General features: G+C 48.7%; 1 protein-coding gene across 1 annotated transcript; it reads left to right on the forward strand.

Moving 5' to 3' along the window:
* Nucleotides 1-10834: 10834 nt before the first annotated feature.
* Nucleotides 10835-11770, forward strand: LOC123351498 (olfactory receptor 51G2-like). Its single transcript, XM_044990886.1, has one exon. The coding sequence runs from the start codon at nucleotides 10835-10837 to the stop codon at nucleotides 11768-11770; it is 936 nt and encodes a 311-aa protein (XP_044846821.1).
* Nucleotides 11771-16349: the final 4579 nt, after the last annotated feature.

Consider the following 16349-nt stretch of genomic DNA (forward strand, 5'->3'; position numbering starts at 1 on the left):
GGGGCTGAGGAAAGCTGAGGAACTCTGGGCTGATGTTTTCCATGCTTGTGGTCTCCAGAAGCTGCTTCATATCAAGGGGCTGCACAAGATCAGGAGAGAGGATATATTGAACCCAGCAACCACCCCATCAGATGTGTTAGCTTTGGTAGCTTTCTTGCTGGGGACACAATACTAGAGTGAAAGACCAGCTAATTCTAAGTTGGGCATAGTGAGGAATGCCACTGCATAAATATATAACCAGACCCCTTAAGCCCCTTCCCACAGATTGACCTGGGAAGCGCCCGGTTTGCAAGAAGGCTACATTCCTCTGGGATATGCAGTGAAGGTCTTGAAGATGACTGATGGGATGAATGGCTCCCAAGATATTGTGGTAAAAGGATTGTTGATCCAGTAATGTGTGTGAGGCTGAGGTCTGACAAAGAGAAAGCGCAGGTGACACTTGCTGAACAAGTATCAGAGGGGTAGCCGTGTTAGTCTGGTTCTGTAGAAGCAGCAAAGAATCCTGTGGCACCTTATAGACTAACAGACGTTTTGCAGCATGAGCTTTCGTGGGTGAATACCCACTTCTTCAGATGCAAGCTGAACAAGGAAAGTGAGAGGGACATTTTCAGAGGGTCCTGTATTGCGCATATGATGAGTAGCAGGAAAAAACATTCTTTCATTTTCCATTGCTCTGTACTTCAGTTTGCTTTTCTCCTGTGGTACAGACCAGATTGCAGTCTTTTCAGGACAGGGATGCATGTCTCATATAAAATATAAAATTAGAACGCAGAGAGCTCTAGTTCTATAAATATATTGCTGTAAACCTTTATACCCCCAAGCCACAGCCTGGCACCCCCATATTCACCATTGTTGTGTAATTGCAACAAATTGTGTACTAAACATGTCATGCAAGGTTTCTACGGGAAAGTTGTGGTTTGCTGAATATGATTCTCCTGTTTGTGTGCATGTATCACTTTTGTATCTGAAGTTATCAGCACTGCCAATGTGCCTGTATTTTAAATGTGTTTGTTCCTGTGGTAGCTCCCACAAGGCAGCTTGCATCCAGTCTACCCAGCACATTGGGAATGGACTAGTCAAGTTGATGGCCCATCGATGAACACAATGGGCCATGGAAGAAGCTTATCCCCATCTGATGGACTTTCCTGTGGACATTCTAGCCTGAATATGAGTAATGGTCCCTGCTATGATTCATGAAAGCACACAAGGGCATGTGACCAGTTTGTGAGATGCTGGACTCCATCTTTTGCCTGTACTTTTCCACTAACCATGTTGGAGGCTTTGTTTAGAACGATGAAGTTGAAAAGGCTTTGACTGGGGAGGTGGTTGCAGAAAACCCGGCACGTGTATGGAAGAATGGAGAACGGTTGGCATCATCAGGGTGAGACAGTGCTTGATTCAAAACCTCTCATTTATAGCACACAGATAGCAATTTTGGTTTATGCTAATCTACTTTGATCTGTACACTTGTTACTTATAATCAATTAATATCTATCTTTCTGTAATTTATACATCTGATGTAAATTATTTACAAAAAACAATGTGTTGTTTGAAGTGTAAAGGCAAATCTGCTCAGGAAATCGGCTGCTGATTTGGACTGGAATGGACTGGGTGATTCACTTGCACTGGTCAGGCATCTGACAAGGACAAGACGGTATACCTCTAGAGTCCTAGGCTGGGGATCTGGGGGGAACTGGCTGAAACCTCGTTAGTGTTATTTCATGAGTGGCTGGCAAAAACATTCACATAACTCAGTTGGGTGTGTCCCTGCCTGTCAATATTTGTGTGAGTGCAGCACTTGGAGTGGTTGGCAGCTTTTCTCATTAACACACTCTGAGAGGGGGCCCAGACTGTTATGCCAGAGGGCTTAGTGGTACCCCAGTTCCAGGTTGCAACCTGTGGACGTCTGCCATAGTGGTGCGGCAAACAGGGTGAAATGTGCAACTTGTTCTGAGTGAGATTTGCTCTTCGTACACTGGTATGGAGATTTTATGTTAGACTTTATGTGTGGAGGCTGGAGATCAGTTTAAGAGGTTACCAGTTTGTTATTTTCTGTTTGCTTATGTCAGGAATGGGAAGTAGGGGCAGAAAAGAAAGAAGATGAGTGAAAACAGTGAAAAAATTGTGAAATTGGAGCACTTTGGATACCAGTCAGTAGAAAAAGAACAAAACGAGAATTCTGCAGATAAAGTAGAGTGAGGCTGCCAGAGAGGAGGCTGAACGCAGAAGGGCTCTGTAGGGTGACCAGACAGCAAGTGTGAAAAATCGGGACAGGGAGTGGGGGGTAATAGGAGCCTATAAAAGAAAAAGTTCCCAAAATCGGGACTGTCCCTATAAAACCAGGACATCTGGTCACCCTAGGTCTATGGCACTAAAACAACAAAAAACTGAAGTGAAAGACAGAGAGCAGAAACACCAGTTGATCTTTATGGAAAAGCAGAAGCAGAGCCCTCCTACTCCACTGATTCCCACCTCTTCAAAAATCCACAAATGGGAACCACTGTTTCCTGCATATAATAAGGCAGGTGACATTGCTGAATACTTGACTACCTTTGAGAGGTTTTGTGTGATTCATAAGATTCCTGACGACCAAAATATGCCCTGTTTAGTTGCAAAGTTGACTAGACAAGCTCTGAATACATTCAAAAAATTGCCAGTTGAGGATGCTTTAGATTATTGTATTCAGAATTTCAGATTACCCCTTAAGCATATAGAGCAAAATTTAGGTATCTTAAGAAGGGTGCTGGTAAAAGTAATGTGGACTATGTAAACCAGGGGTCTCAAACATGCGGCCCGCGGGCCGCATGCGGCCCGCGGAGCTCTTCCCTGCGGCCCGCGGAGCTCCCCCGGGCCGCCCAGAGGGGGGGGCAAAGGGGGCAATTTGCCCCGGGCTCCGCAGGGGCCCCCAAGAGAAAAGCGGAGGCTCCCGCCTCCGCCCCTCTCCTGGAGCCTTTTCCCCCCCCCCTTACCCCCCTTACCCGAGCGCGTCTCCGTCGGAGCGCCTGAGCCCCGCCCCGATCCGAGCCGCGTGGGGAGGGGGCGGGGCTGGGAGCTCTGGGCTGAGCGCTGCGCTCGGCGTGGAGCTCACAGCCCCGCCCCCTCACCACGCGGCTCTGAGCGGGACGAAGCTCAGCCCTCGCCGGAGACGAGCTCGGGTAAGGGGGGGGGGGGGCTAGGGCCGCTCGGGTGGGGGGCGGGGGCTAGGGCGGTGCTCCGCGCCGCTCGGGGGATGGGGGCGCGGGCCGGGGCTCGGGCCGCGCCGCTGGGGGGGACGGGGGCTCGGGCCGGGCCGTGCCGCTCGGGGGGTGGGGGCGCGGGCCGGGGCTCGGGGCTCGGGCCGCGCCGCTGCGGGGGACGGGGGCTAGGGCCGCTGGGGGGGGCTAGGGCCGCGCTGCTTGGGAGGGGGGCGGGGGCTAGGGCAGCGCTCCGCGCCGCTGGGGGGGGCTAGGGTGGTGCTGCGCCGCTCGGGGGGCGGGGGCTGGGGGCCGCGGGCCGCGCCCCTCGGGGGGGTGGGGGCTCAGGCTGCACTCCGCGCCGCTGGGGGGTGGCGGCGCTCTTCTTTTCTGCCTGGGGCGGCAGAAATCCTAGAGCTGGCCCTGCCGCCGGGGCCGGGCCGGGGGGGGGGGGGAAGGGAAGCGAGACCCGCCGGGCCGGGCCGGGGGGGGGGGGTGGGAAGCGGGACCCGCCGGGGCCGGGGGGGGGGGGGGAAGGGAAGCGGGACCCGCCGGGGCCGGGCGGGGGGGGGGGAAGGGAAGCGAGACCCGCCGGGGCTGGGCCGGGGGGTGGGGGAGGGAAGCGAGACCCGCCGGGGCCGGGCCGGGGGGTGGGGGAGGGAAGCGAGACCCGCCGGGGCCGGGGTGGGAAGCAGGACCGGCCGGGGTGGGGAAAAGAGGGACCTGCCGCCGCCGAAGCGCAGCCCGGTCTTCGGCGGTGGGGGGCCCCTTCTGTTCCGGGACCCGCCGCCAAGCCACCAAACAGCTGTTGGTGGCGCTTAGCACTTTCCAGGAGGGAGGGGGGAGGAGCGGGGAGCCGCGCGCTTAGGGGAGGAGGTGGAGAAGAGACAGGGCAGGGGCGGGGCCTCATGGAAGGGGTGGATTGGGGTTGCGGCCAGGGGCAGCAATGGGGCGTGTCAGTGATGCGGCCCTCGGGCCAATGCACTAGTCCTCATGCGGCCCTCGGGGTCATTTGAGTTTGAGACCCCTGATGTAAACAAATGAAAGATTTGATGGGACAGTGGGTAGGGGTAAAGGTGTTACAAGCTTTGAAGGAATGTTTGACCTTGTTGCTCAGGCCATGCCTTAAACATATGTAAAGATGCTGCAAAATAATGATAATAGGCCAAGCAGGTACAAACTCTGGATGAGATGACTTCTCTAGCTGATGGTTTGAGCAAACACAGGCATCTATTGTGAAAAATCCACACAGAGAGGGGTTTAAACTTGGTAGGACACAAGGTTCAAGTTTTACTCCTGGGAAGAAAGAGGTTGTCTGGGAGTCTGGGCACTCACTTCTCCAAAACCATTCCTAGAATCCCTGACCTAAATCTCCTTTAAAAACAGAAGAGCCGAGAATGTGCTATCATTGTAATTGCACTGCTCACCCGAGCAATAAATGCCCTGTGCTGGGGGGAAACAGCTGGTATCTTATGTCAATGTTGTGACCCTGAGCACAGAAGCCCGTCTGGCGTCTGTCTCTTGTCACATTGGGTTTCTAAACTTAGCCTATATACAAGGCATGAAGTACATAAAGGCTGCCAGCATTAATGGCAGGGAACACCTTGGGTGGGAAGATAGGGGGCAGAAATTTGTGTGGTTAGAAATGTAGTACAGGAAGGGGGTATACTGCCAGGACAGATTCCAGTGTTTTTCTAAGTAGACAGATAGAAAATCCTTCTGTCTTTGGCTAGAGTGCACATAGAAACAGAGAGTTTGGAAGCTGTATGGTGGAGGTAGTAAACAATTATACTATTTATGTGCTAATTGGCAATGATTTCTTCCGTGTAGCTCAGGATGTTAAGGGGACCCCAGAAGGAAAGGTAAATCCTAGGAACTGCTGAAGGAATGGGGGAGTCTTCTCAATTGCTATGCAGCAGGAGCAAAACTGCATCCTTCCAGGGGCTGGGGCTGGGGGCAGGGGTGAGACCAGCTCCTGCCCTGCAGCTGAAGGCTTTGTCTCCTCAGAGAAGGAGGAATGTGTATTGCCTGCCCTTCCTGTTGGGTTTGGACTCACCACCGCTGGAACCTCCCGCTGGTGGCTCTGGGAATTGGCTCTGTTCAGCTGTGGAGCACCCTCTGCAGGTGGTGTGTCGCCCGTTGTCTGCTGTGATGTTTGGGACCCGCATTGCTCCCCACTTGGCGGCGTCCTCTTCAGGACATTGCCCTCCAGGAGCTCCCACTACTCCATTCTCACCCTCTTCTGGGGGTATATGAGCAGTCTTAGGCCACACTTGCCTTCGTGGCCACCTGCTACCCCAAAGTCTAGTCCCTTGCCTAAGGGACAAGCTGCAGTCCATTGGCCATGCTTCCTCATGGCAAAGTGTGGTGTAAGAGGAGGTGGAGGGGGCCCAGGCCTGCCCGCTACTCCAGGTGCAAATCAGGGATTGGGTAATTAACTTACCAGAATCCAGAAGCTGTTGTATTCAAGATGAGGGGACATTTCCCATGGGAGGACATGCTTCCATGATGATGATGATGCTCATTAAAAAAAGTATTAATTAAATTTGTGACTGAACTCCATGGGGGAGAATTGTATGTCTCCTATTCTGTTTTACCCACATTCTGCCATATATTTCATGTGTCAGGGGTAGCCATGTAAGTCTGTGTCCACAAAAATAATGAAGAGTCTGGTGGCACCTTAAAGACTAACAGATTTATTTGGACATATGCTTTCGTGGGAAAAGAGCCCACTTCGTCAGATGTGTGGAGTGAAAATTACAGATACAGGCATAAATATACTGGCACATGAAAAGAGTCTCCTTTCTCTTATTACAAGTGGAGAACCAGTGTTGACAAGGCCAATTCAGTCAGGCAGCAAAGAATGTGGCGCCTTATAGACTAACAGACGTTTTGGAGCATGAGCTTTCGTGGGTGAATACCCACTTCGTCAGATGCAAGATTCAGTCAGGGTGGATGTGGCCCACTCCCAATAATTGATGAGGTGATGTCAATACCAAGAGAGGGAAAGTTGCTTTTGTAGTGAGCCAGCCACTCCTAGTCCCTATTCAAGCCCAAATTAATGGTTTTAAGTTTGCAAATGAATTTTGGTTCTGCAGTTTCTCTTTAGAGTCTGTTTTTGAAGCTTTTTTGTTGGAGGATGGCTACTTTTAAATCTGTTACTGAGTGTCAAGGGAGATTGAAGTGTTCTCCTACTGGTTTTGTATTTTACTATCCCTGATGTCTGATTTGTGTCCATCTATTCTTTCACGTAGAGACTGTCCATTTTGGCCAATGTACATGTAGACGGGCCAAAGGTGGCATTGCTGGCACATATCACATTAGTAAATGTGCAGGTGAATGATCCCCTGATGGTGTGGCTGGGTCCTATGATGGTGTCACTAGAGCAGATATAGGGACAGTCTGCAGCTGGGGTATTGTGTCCATCAGGTGCTCTAACCAGCCTTCTGATCTGAACAGCCACCTCCACCTTGTGCAACCCCACTTCTGCACATCCTGTGACAGGCCTTGGTAGCACATCTCTGATGAACCTGTGCTAGCTGGGAGCTGAAGAGGGACCTAGAGTCAGAGAGATCATAGAATCATAGATTATTAGGGTTGGAAGGGACCTCAGGAGGTCCAACCCCCTGCTGAAAGCAGGACCAATCCCCAAATCCCTAAATGGCCTCCTCAAGGATTGAACTCATAACCCTGGGTCTAGCAGGCCAATGCTCATACCACAGATGGTGGGTGAGTGGGTGGGCAGGCCTAGCTCAGAATGGATCACTGAGATCTGTGCATAACTTTGGGGATCCCCGTTTTCATTCCTCAGGGAGAAGGGAAAGGACCTGCCCTTTTGGAATGATCCAAGGGAAATCCATAGGGAGTCTTATGGAATCTCCTTTCCATTCTTTTTCTTATTACTATACTTAATTTCAGCAAGATCACAGCTTTGACAGCATCATCGTTACCACTCAGCCGGCCCGAGGTAGCTATGTGACTAATCAGAACCATACGAACAGTGGTGACAAGCCCCGATTCCAGGGCTGGTGCTGCAGTCCAGTTGGGTAGCATCATCTCTCTTCCCTTGTGAATTGATCTCCTGCAGTTTGCCATTGGCTGTGACGGGGGTTAAAGCTGATGCACACTAAGTTAGGCAGCTGACATTCCCTAATGGCCAAGTGGCCCCCAAGGGAATGTGCAGGCATGCTTCATAAAGACAGTTGCCTTCCTATCTGAAGAGATACTGTCTGCTGCCCAGCCAATCTCTCTGATGACTCCTTGTCGTTTAGGGTGAAGACCTCTCATGTCAGCGGCTCCCTGTCTAGTGGGAATAGGGTAGGTTGGCAGGTTTCACTATCTTTAAAATGTGAAGTGAAGGAGAAAGGCTGCAAGCTGATTTCATTTGCAGACGTTCTCTGCAGCGGCGGAGGACACAGCTGGGCTGCCAGGGTGACTCAGTGACAGGGGCTGGAGAGAAGGGAGAGCTAGATAGATTGGGAATCCCTCCCCTACATCTGCCCATGCTGCATGGTGGGTTATTCAGGTTACACAGAAATCTGAGATTTGAACCGACCTCAACATGTTAAAACCCTGATGCCCCAAGTCAGGATGTCTCAAGCGATCCCTTTTCTTCCAGTGCCCTGTGATCTCGGTCCGATTCTGCCTGGGGCTGAGCAAGAGGAGACCCCATGGAATATCAGTGACTAGTTGCCAGATCACCTCGGGATTATTTGTCTCTGTAACTGTATTTTCAATTATTTTATTCTCTGACTTGATTGTGGATGCAGGAATTCAGAGCTGCGTTGCTCTGTGGTACCAGGTCCGATAAGGCTTGTTTCTGTTTTCTGATTGGCGGAGGGCTCTAGAATCTCAGCCCTGTAGAGTTACTGGGCTACCGCCATCTCTGCCCCATCCCTGGTTTCCAAATCCTGCGGTCCTCCCACCCTCAGACTGGGCCCCGTGCTACCGCACATTGCAGGTCAACTATGCTTACTGAGCAGGTCCCAATGGGTTTGGCACCTGTGGCTCTTCCATCTAGGAGTCTGTGAAAAGTGTTGAGACGAGTGACCAGCCAGCCTTCTTGAACCAAAATACTGTTTAATCTGAAGAGTAGGAAGAAAGTGTAACATGGGAGAATAGGAGGGTTTTCAAAGAACTGTCTGTATATGTCTCTGATCCCAAGCCCTGAAACTCTGATGGGGATTCAAGCAGGCCGAGGGCCTTCAGATTTCCTGAGCAGTGTCTGTGCCTCTCAGTCTGAAGAGCTTCTCAGCAATAGCTACCCCACCTCTGGACAAACTCCCAGTCCTGGCAAAACAAGCTGTGTAACAAGACCTGTAGTCCATATAGCTGAGTATCCAGGGGCCAGTTCCAGATGCTGCAGTGGACGGTCTAAGAAGTTCTGCAATAGGCATCTAGGAGATAACCTGCTCTCAGTGAATGTTTCCCCCTGACACCCATTAGTTAGACACATATTTTGTGGTATAATCAGGAAGGTTTAGAGCCCTTATAAGACTCTTTTAAAAACCCTCATTATACATCCCAATTCTTAACCCAATATAGCTGTACAGGAAACATCCCCAGAACTGTGTATAACATACACATTCATTATGGCAGCTCAGCTCCATGCCTGTCCCAATGCCGTTCCCGGGTGGTATGGATTTTGGGAATACAGGACATAGACAGTCAGGGTGAGAAAGAGTAGTAGACTACTTTCATGTGTGAAATGAAGTTGCATTTCTATGAATTCTCATGTACTAGAGAGTGAGAACTCAGGGACTCAATATTATCTACACTGATCCCAAAGCCTGTTACCACTCCAGATACAGGCTGCAGACTGACAGAACAGAACCTGAGGAGAACCAGTCACCTATTAACCCAGGGAAACAGTTGCTACTAGACTTTTGTTTTCTGCCAAGTGACTGAATGAGGGCTGAGAGGTACAATCTGTTCAGGTTCTGAAGAAATCCAGAAGACAGACACTACATTTGTAGACCCATTCTAACTTGGGAAATAATCTCGGAAAGAAGATCAGAGGGGAAAGGTTGGGTTGACATGTGTCTGATAAAGTACAGACGTGTAAATGTTATGCCAAAACTTTTCATTGTAAAACAAATTTTATAAATCAAACTGTCATGACATGCATGTATTTTAAAGCCAGCAGCAGAGTTTTTGGAATCTGTACAGGAAGGAGCAGTGGTAACTTTACTGCTTAATGGCTTTTGCTTTAGAAAGGATTTCAGAAGTACTCCACATACTGTTTGCAAAGGGTTTATGCTATGAAATCGTTTTCAGTTAATAGTTTCATGATACTGTCTCCTGGTGACTGACCAGAAGCTGTATCTAACACTTACATTCAGGGTCATGCACACAATCCCTCTGCAATACCTGTGCAAGACTTTCCAAAAAGTCCTGTGAGAACAGAACTGCTGGTCTGTGCTTCAGCAGAGAGAAGAGCTGAGGTATAGGAAAGGGGAATGTAATAGTGATTGTATGTAACCTACTCCCATAATTTCTTAAACTAGTATGATGAAGTAACTTCCACACTCAACTAGATATTAGTGAAAACCTAGTGTTTGCACTATTCACCCATGAGTGAAGTGAACATCCTTCCTCAAAGCTGAAGTAACTGTCTGCATTTGCTTGTAACTTACCAGGTATATACAGACACTTGTATAGGGAGAGGATGCAGGTCCCGTGAGGAGGTAGAATAGCCTGCAGGATGATTAAACTCTCTAGATTATGTCAATGCTGACCAGGCAAAGCCCTTCAGCTTCTCTTGGAGGGATTCTTGGGGGTCACAGTGTATCACTGGGAGCATTTGGCAAGGGAAAGTTAATACAGCTCTGTTCTAATTGAATTTGCACATGTAAATATGGAGTTGCGCCATGGATGTCAATGTTACTGAATTCAGAACCTGGATCTGAGAATTTATCCAATGTACTGGAAAGAGGCAGTGAGATCATTTGGACTCTCAGGAGTGGACAAAATAAAAAAAATGTGTATAATGACACAATGAAGCATGTTCATAAATAGCTTCTGTACAGGACAAATAAATAGAATGACCATTTTCACCATGCACTTGCCATGTGTTTACACACACGTCATGTTAAATTGGGGCAAACTCAGATATGGAGGGCAAGAAACTCTGTGTGTGGTAAAGTCACAATTGTGAAATCACACAGTGCTCAATTTGGCTGTGGAACTCCCAGCCACAATATATGAATGGTGCCAAAAACTTAGCAAGATTTGAAGAGGAATGGAATGTTCATATATCTAAGCAGAAAATATAATGAGGGTTTTTAAAAGAGTCTTGTAAGGGCTCTAAACCTTCCTGATTATACCACAAAATATTTGTCTAACTATTGGGTGTCAGGGGGAAACATTCCCTGAGAGCAGGTTATCTCATAGCTGCCTTTTGCAGAACTTCTTAGACTGTCCTCTGCAGCATCTGGAACTGGCCCCTGGATACTCAGCTATATGGACTACAGGTCTGATCTAGTCTTCCTATCAGTGGTGAAAATCCAAGACAATAGTTTTGCTGATCTTCTTTCAGCTCCTGGGATTCTCTAGACTTGCACTAAGATCAGAAAGGTGTCTAGTTAAATATCATCTGGTCTTCTGTTCTTTTTCTTTTCAGGAAGGAAAGCTCAAAACTCCCCGGACCAGCCCAGTACATTATGTCAGCTGTCAATGACACCAAATTCAACTCTGCAGTGTTCCTTCTCACTGGGATACCTGGACAGAAAGACACATATCTCTGGATCTCTGTCCCCTTCTGCTTAATGTATGTTATTTCAATAGTAGGAAATTCAGTCATTCTGTTCATTATAAAAACAGATCCGAGCCTCCATGAGCCCATGTACATTTTCCTTTCCATGTTGGCCATCACAGACCTTGGCTTATCCATAGCCACCATACCGACTATACTGGGCATATACTTGTTTAACTCTAGGGAGATCAGCCTGGATGCCTGTTTTGCCCAGCTGTTCTTCATCCACTCACTTTCATTAACTGAATCCTCCATGCTGTTGCTGATGGCCTTTGACCGTTTTGTTGCGATCTGTTACCCACTAAGATATGCTTCCATATTAACTCCGCCGAGAATAGCCAAAATGGGACTGGTGTTTGTGCTAAGAGGGGTGGTCCTAGTATTCCCAGTCCCCTTTCTCCTGAAACGGTTCCGATACTGTCGAGCCAATGTCCTCTCCCATTCCTACTGCCTGTTCCAGGAGGTCATGAAGCTGGCTTGTTCGGACATCACAGTCAACAGCATCTATGGCTTTTCAGTTAAACTCTTAACGGTTGGGTTGGATTCATTGCTCATCTTCCTCTCTTATGTGATGATCATCAAAACAGTGCTGAGTGTCGCGTCCCCGATGGAGCGCCTCAGAGCCCTGAATACCTGTGTCTCCCACCTCTGTGCCCTCCTGCTCTTCTTCACACCAGAAATTGGCTTGTCTGTGATACACAGATTTGGGAACAGCTCTTCTCACTTCCTTCAGATTCTCCTGGGCTATCTCTACGTGCTGGTCCCACCCCTGATGAACCCAATTGTATACAGTGTGAAAAACAAACACCTTCGTGCGAGAATAATCAGGGTGTTCATCAAATAAAGGGTCAGTTCATCACCTGGATCCTGTACTGCTGATATTGGCCATGAGAAACATGGGTCTCCTGTTCCATCGTGGACACTTACATCTGAGACAACATGAGCTACTGATCTCCACTCTGTAGAGAGTGATTCAGGTGGGGTCTAAGACCTGGAGGAATGTGTGGTGGCTTGTTCCCAAACACTGTTGAGGAGGGCGGTGCATTGGTGGAAGGAAACCAAGCAGGAAGCAGCATTTAAAACTTGAATGAGTTTGTGGAGAGCCAGGAGACAGATGAGATGTTGGCTAATAAAGAGCTGTATCGGTGGCTGCTCCAACCTCACTGTTCTTGTTGATACAGTCAATAAAGAGAAGGGATGTGGATGTTGTTTCCCATTACACCTGGCCTGTAGCTATTCTGTGTCTAGTTTAAAAAACAAAGGGCCATGAAAAAAGCTGCAGAGCTGTTTTGTGGTCACAGTCCTGGCCCCTCCTGAGCGCTCTGGGTGCTGCGTGATCCATGGGGGCCGCATCAGCTCTGGACAGGGGCTATTCCAGGGCCACAGAAACCCTGAGCCAAGTGAGTCATGTCGGAGACATGACTCACATCAGAGCCCCAAGAAAAGCCATTCACACAACCCCCCCCAACAGCTCCCCCATTGATGGCTCTGCACACCACACACCTGCTGAGCCCACTCCCCACCGAGGCAGGGCAGAGCTGTGTGTGTGAGGGAGGGTCTGACGCACAGGGGACCTAGCAAGAGACTCAGGCCCAGGTTCCCTCCTCATCCCCTCAGTTTGTGCTGCCTCAGCAATGTAAAGGGGTGGAAATGGGCCTCAGCTCCCCAACAAAGACGTGGCTAGCTCCTATCCCAATCTAGCCCATTCAATGTAGGCTGACCACCTCTCAAAAGGCAAAAGCCAGACACATGCAAGAGCCCCGTCCCCTCTGAGACCTCCCCCTGCCCCTTGTCATTGTCCTTGCAATCCATCCCCTGCTCCTCCTCATTACCCAAGGCTCCATCCCCTGTCCAGGCTACAATCCAGAGCTAGGCCATGATAAAAGTTGCCCAAAAAAAGCCCCCACCCTGTCTCCCTACCCCCCCAGCATGTTCAAACCAGGGAAGCTGGTGAGTCTGGGGCTCTCCACAGTGGTTCTCTGGGCAGCTCTTACCAACAGCCCTGCCCTGCCTCACAGGGGTGGCAGGAGGATAAATACATTCAAGGATGTTCTGATACCCTAACATCAGGTCTATATCCGGGTCCCACAGAGCAATGCTCCTAACATTTGTCTATAAAGGCCTCTTACCACAGCCTCCCGTGACAGCTGGCTTCTGGGAGGCCCTGTTAGTAGAGCACCTTGATGTCTGTGGCAGATGTGCGGGTGTTCGGGGATGACAGTGAGGGGTAGGTAGTGGATATCTGAGTAGAGTGTTGGTTGTCATAGAGTGTTTCAGCACAGTCACTGCACTGGTGTTTGCAGCCATTGAAGCTGAATGGGTCTAACTGCCAAACAATGGATCAGTGGCCACAAGGATCTCATCTGAGATGGTCTGGGTGGGAGAAAGGTCTCAGGGCAAAGATCAGCTTCACACCTTGACCCTGTAACACGGACACAGCTGAGCAGTACGGTGACTGAGCCCAGGCTCACACAGGTTTCAGCAAAGGCTGCGTTCACAAGAAAGGGGCAAACAGATGGGAAGATGCTCTCAGAGACACAGGAAAAATAGGCTGGGTCCCAAGAGTTCCTTGGCTTCCTGAAAGAATGTAAGATGGGCCAGTTCTGTTCCTCTATCTCCAGAGCAAAGCCTGTCTAACTTAGCTTAAGCAATACATGAGATGTATGAGTGTAGACGTGTGACAGCTGCCTGTTATTATAAAACTGTTTTCTCTAATGCTTTGTGCTGTTTGCTAATAAACCTCATTGTTTTAAGGAAGCTGGGGGTGACTGTGTAGCTCTGGTCACAAGCTCCCGAAGGGCAGAGAAAGAGGTGTCCAGTCAGTGCTGCTTGGTGATAAGTTTTTGTCATGGATGGGGTGTTGTTCCCAGTTTGAAGAGTGGGAAAATTGTGGGATTCTCCCCAGGACAGAAAGGACCTGGTTTAGAGGATAAAGAAACCATCTATCCAGTTTTACGGTGACAATCTCGATTCTTCTTGGCCAGCGTCTGTCCTTGTTGAATTCCTGTCAGCATTCAGAGGAGCAACTTGTTCAAGCTGCACCCAAGATAACGATGTGCTTAAGACGATGATTCATAGAGTCAGTGAATTTAAGGTCAGAGTAAGCCATTATATCATCTAGTCCAGACGTTCCCAAGCTATGTGGTGGGCTTCCCTGGTGGGGGTGCAGAATGTATTTGGCAGGTTGGGGCCATGAGAAACTGTAGGGGAAAAACCTTCCTGTACACAGTTTACTCACATTAATGAATAACTAGCCAAGCTGATTCCTGCAGACCGATCCAGTCCTCAGCCGGCGCTGTGCGTTTGTCTCTAGGTGGCACTTTGTATTTCGGCAGATTACTGTTAAGCTTGCACAGCATTATACAAAGTTGTTGACATCTCTACATGAGTCTGTTTGCTATGGCACAGTGTGCAAATTTCTTGTAAGCAGGGACCACAATCGCAGTTTTGATTTTGCTCTTATATCAATGGATAATTGGCTCATTTGTGTTACTTAAGAAACAACCCTCAATGAAAAACAATGAAGCTGAAACGGATTCAGCTGAAGCCATGCCACCCCCTAAATCAGTATATATATTTGTGTGGCTGGGGGAAGGCATAAACTCTTATAGACACAAAGAAGGGAATATGATCAAATAAGTTAGAGAACAACTGATCTATTCTGAATTCCTGTATAGCACAAGCTGCAGAATTTAACCCATTTATCGCCATATTGAGCCCAATGGCATGTGTTCTATTAATGCATGACCTGGATTCCTCTAAAGCATATCTTCCAGGAAGGCACCAAGTCTTAGTTTAGAGGTAGCAGGAGAATCCAGCACCTCCCTTGGCAGTTTTTTTGACTGGTTAGTCACCCTTGCTGTTAAAAATGTGACCCTCATTTCCAAATTTATTTTCTCCAGCTTCAGTTTCCAGCCATTGCCTCTTGTAATAAATTACCCTGCTAGATTAAGGAGCCCATTAGTAGCTGGTATTTCATCCCTGTGAAAGTGCTTGTCCACTGTCATCAAATCACCTCTCAGTCTTCCCTGCATCTACTCACTGTGTCCTTGTTTATACAGCTGAGGGTAAGTTGGAAACAACGGAGGAGGAGAAAAGACTGGATATATTCGTCAGTCCAAGGATGACTGTGAGCCACCGATGTGATGCAGTTGTGAACAAGGCAGATGAGATCCTAGAATGTGGCAGTGAGACAGGGAAGTTTTGGTATTCTTATGTCAAGCACTGGTGAGATATTTCCTGAAAAATATGTTAAATACTGGTCACTCATATTCAAGAATGATGAATTCGGGCTGGAGCAGCTGTGGAGAAGGGCTCCTAGGATTGTCATGGCAATGGAGAGACTGGCTTTGGAGTAGAATGAAAGAGCTTGGCTGGTTTAGCCTAACACAGTGCAGGCTGAACGGGAACTGGATTTCAATATAAATACATTGGGGGTGGTGGCATAAACACCAGGGAGGGAGACGAGCTCCTGAAGCTAAAGGACAGTGTTGATGCAGGAACAAGTGGGGACAAAGTCGTGAGGAGTAAACTGAGGCTGGGAAGGAGAAGGTGGTTTCTGACCATCCGAGGAGGGAGGTTCAGGAACAGCCGCATAACAGAAACGGGGAAGGGAAACAAGCCAGCTGGTTTTAAGTTGAAGTTTCACAGTTTCATGCACTGGATGATGTGCCAGGGTCACCTGCCATTGTAGGGAACTGGTCTCATTGACCCAGGAGGTCCCTTTAAATCTTATGTCCATATGGATCAGCATTTGCCCTTTTTGCATCACACTGGGTGCTCGTGTGGAGTTTCTCGTCCACTATGCCCCTCTCTGTGCCCTGGCAAATGGATTTATCACTCAGTAGATTAAGAAGAAACCCATAACTCACTGTTATCAACTGGAGAAATAATTGTTCTTCGGTTCCTCTTTACTTATGTCACAGGAATTTAATTCCCTGAGTTTCTGGTCATCTCAGCATGCAGAGCCACCAGTTACCCCTTCCCCAGCCACTAGCCCCAGAGAGGAAGAATGGTTCAGTGGTTGAAGTGCTGGCCTGGGACCCAGAGGAACTGGCTTCATTTCCAGGCTTTTTCACAGTCTTCTGTGACCTTGGGCAACTCATTTATGCCCTCTGTGCCTCAGCAACATGTATTTTAATGTGGCTTAATATATAGGTGTATATCTAGAAACAAGGGATGCTGGCCATCCATATTGGATGGGGGATCAGGGGGATCATAGTGGATAATCAGCTGGAGGTGAGGTCCCAGTGCAACAGTACGGCTGAAAAAGCTACTGCAATCTGGTATGTACAACCAGAGCAATCTTGATCAGGAACAGATCAATTTTTATACCTCTGTATTTGTCATTGGTGTCACCACTAGTGGAATATTGGTCCAATTCTGGTGTCTATAGTTCATGTAGGAAGTTGATAAATTGGAGG

Source organism: Mauremys mutica, chromosome 1 (genome assembly GCF_020497125.1).
Source record: "Mauremys mutica isolate MM-2020 ecotype Southern chromosome 1, ASM2049712v1, whole genome shotgun sequence".
Lineage (NCBI taxonomy): Eukaryota > Metazoa > Chordata > Testudines > Geoemydidae > Mauremys > Mauremys mutica.

What these genes read in the sequence shown, in the direction of transcription:
- LOC123351498 (XM_044990886.1), top strand. Translation starts at nt 10,835, where the DNA reads ATGTCAGCTGTCAATGACACCAAATTCAACTCTGCAGTGTTCCTTCTC.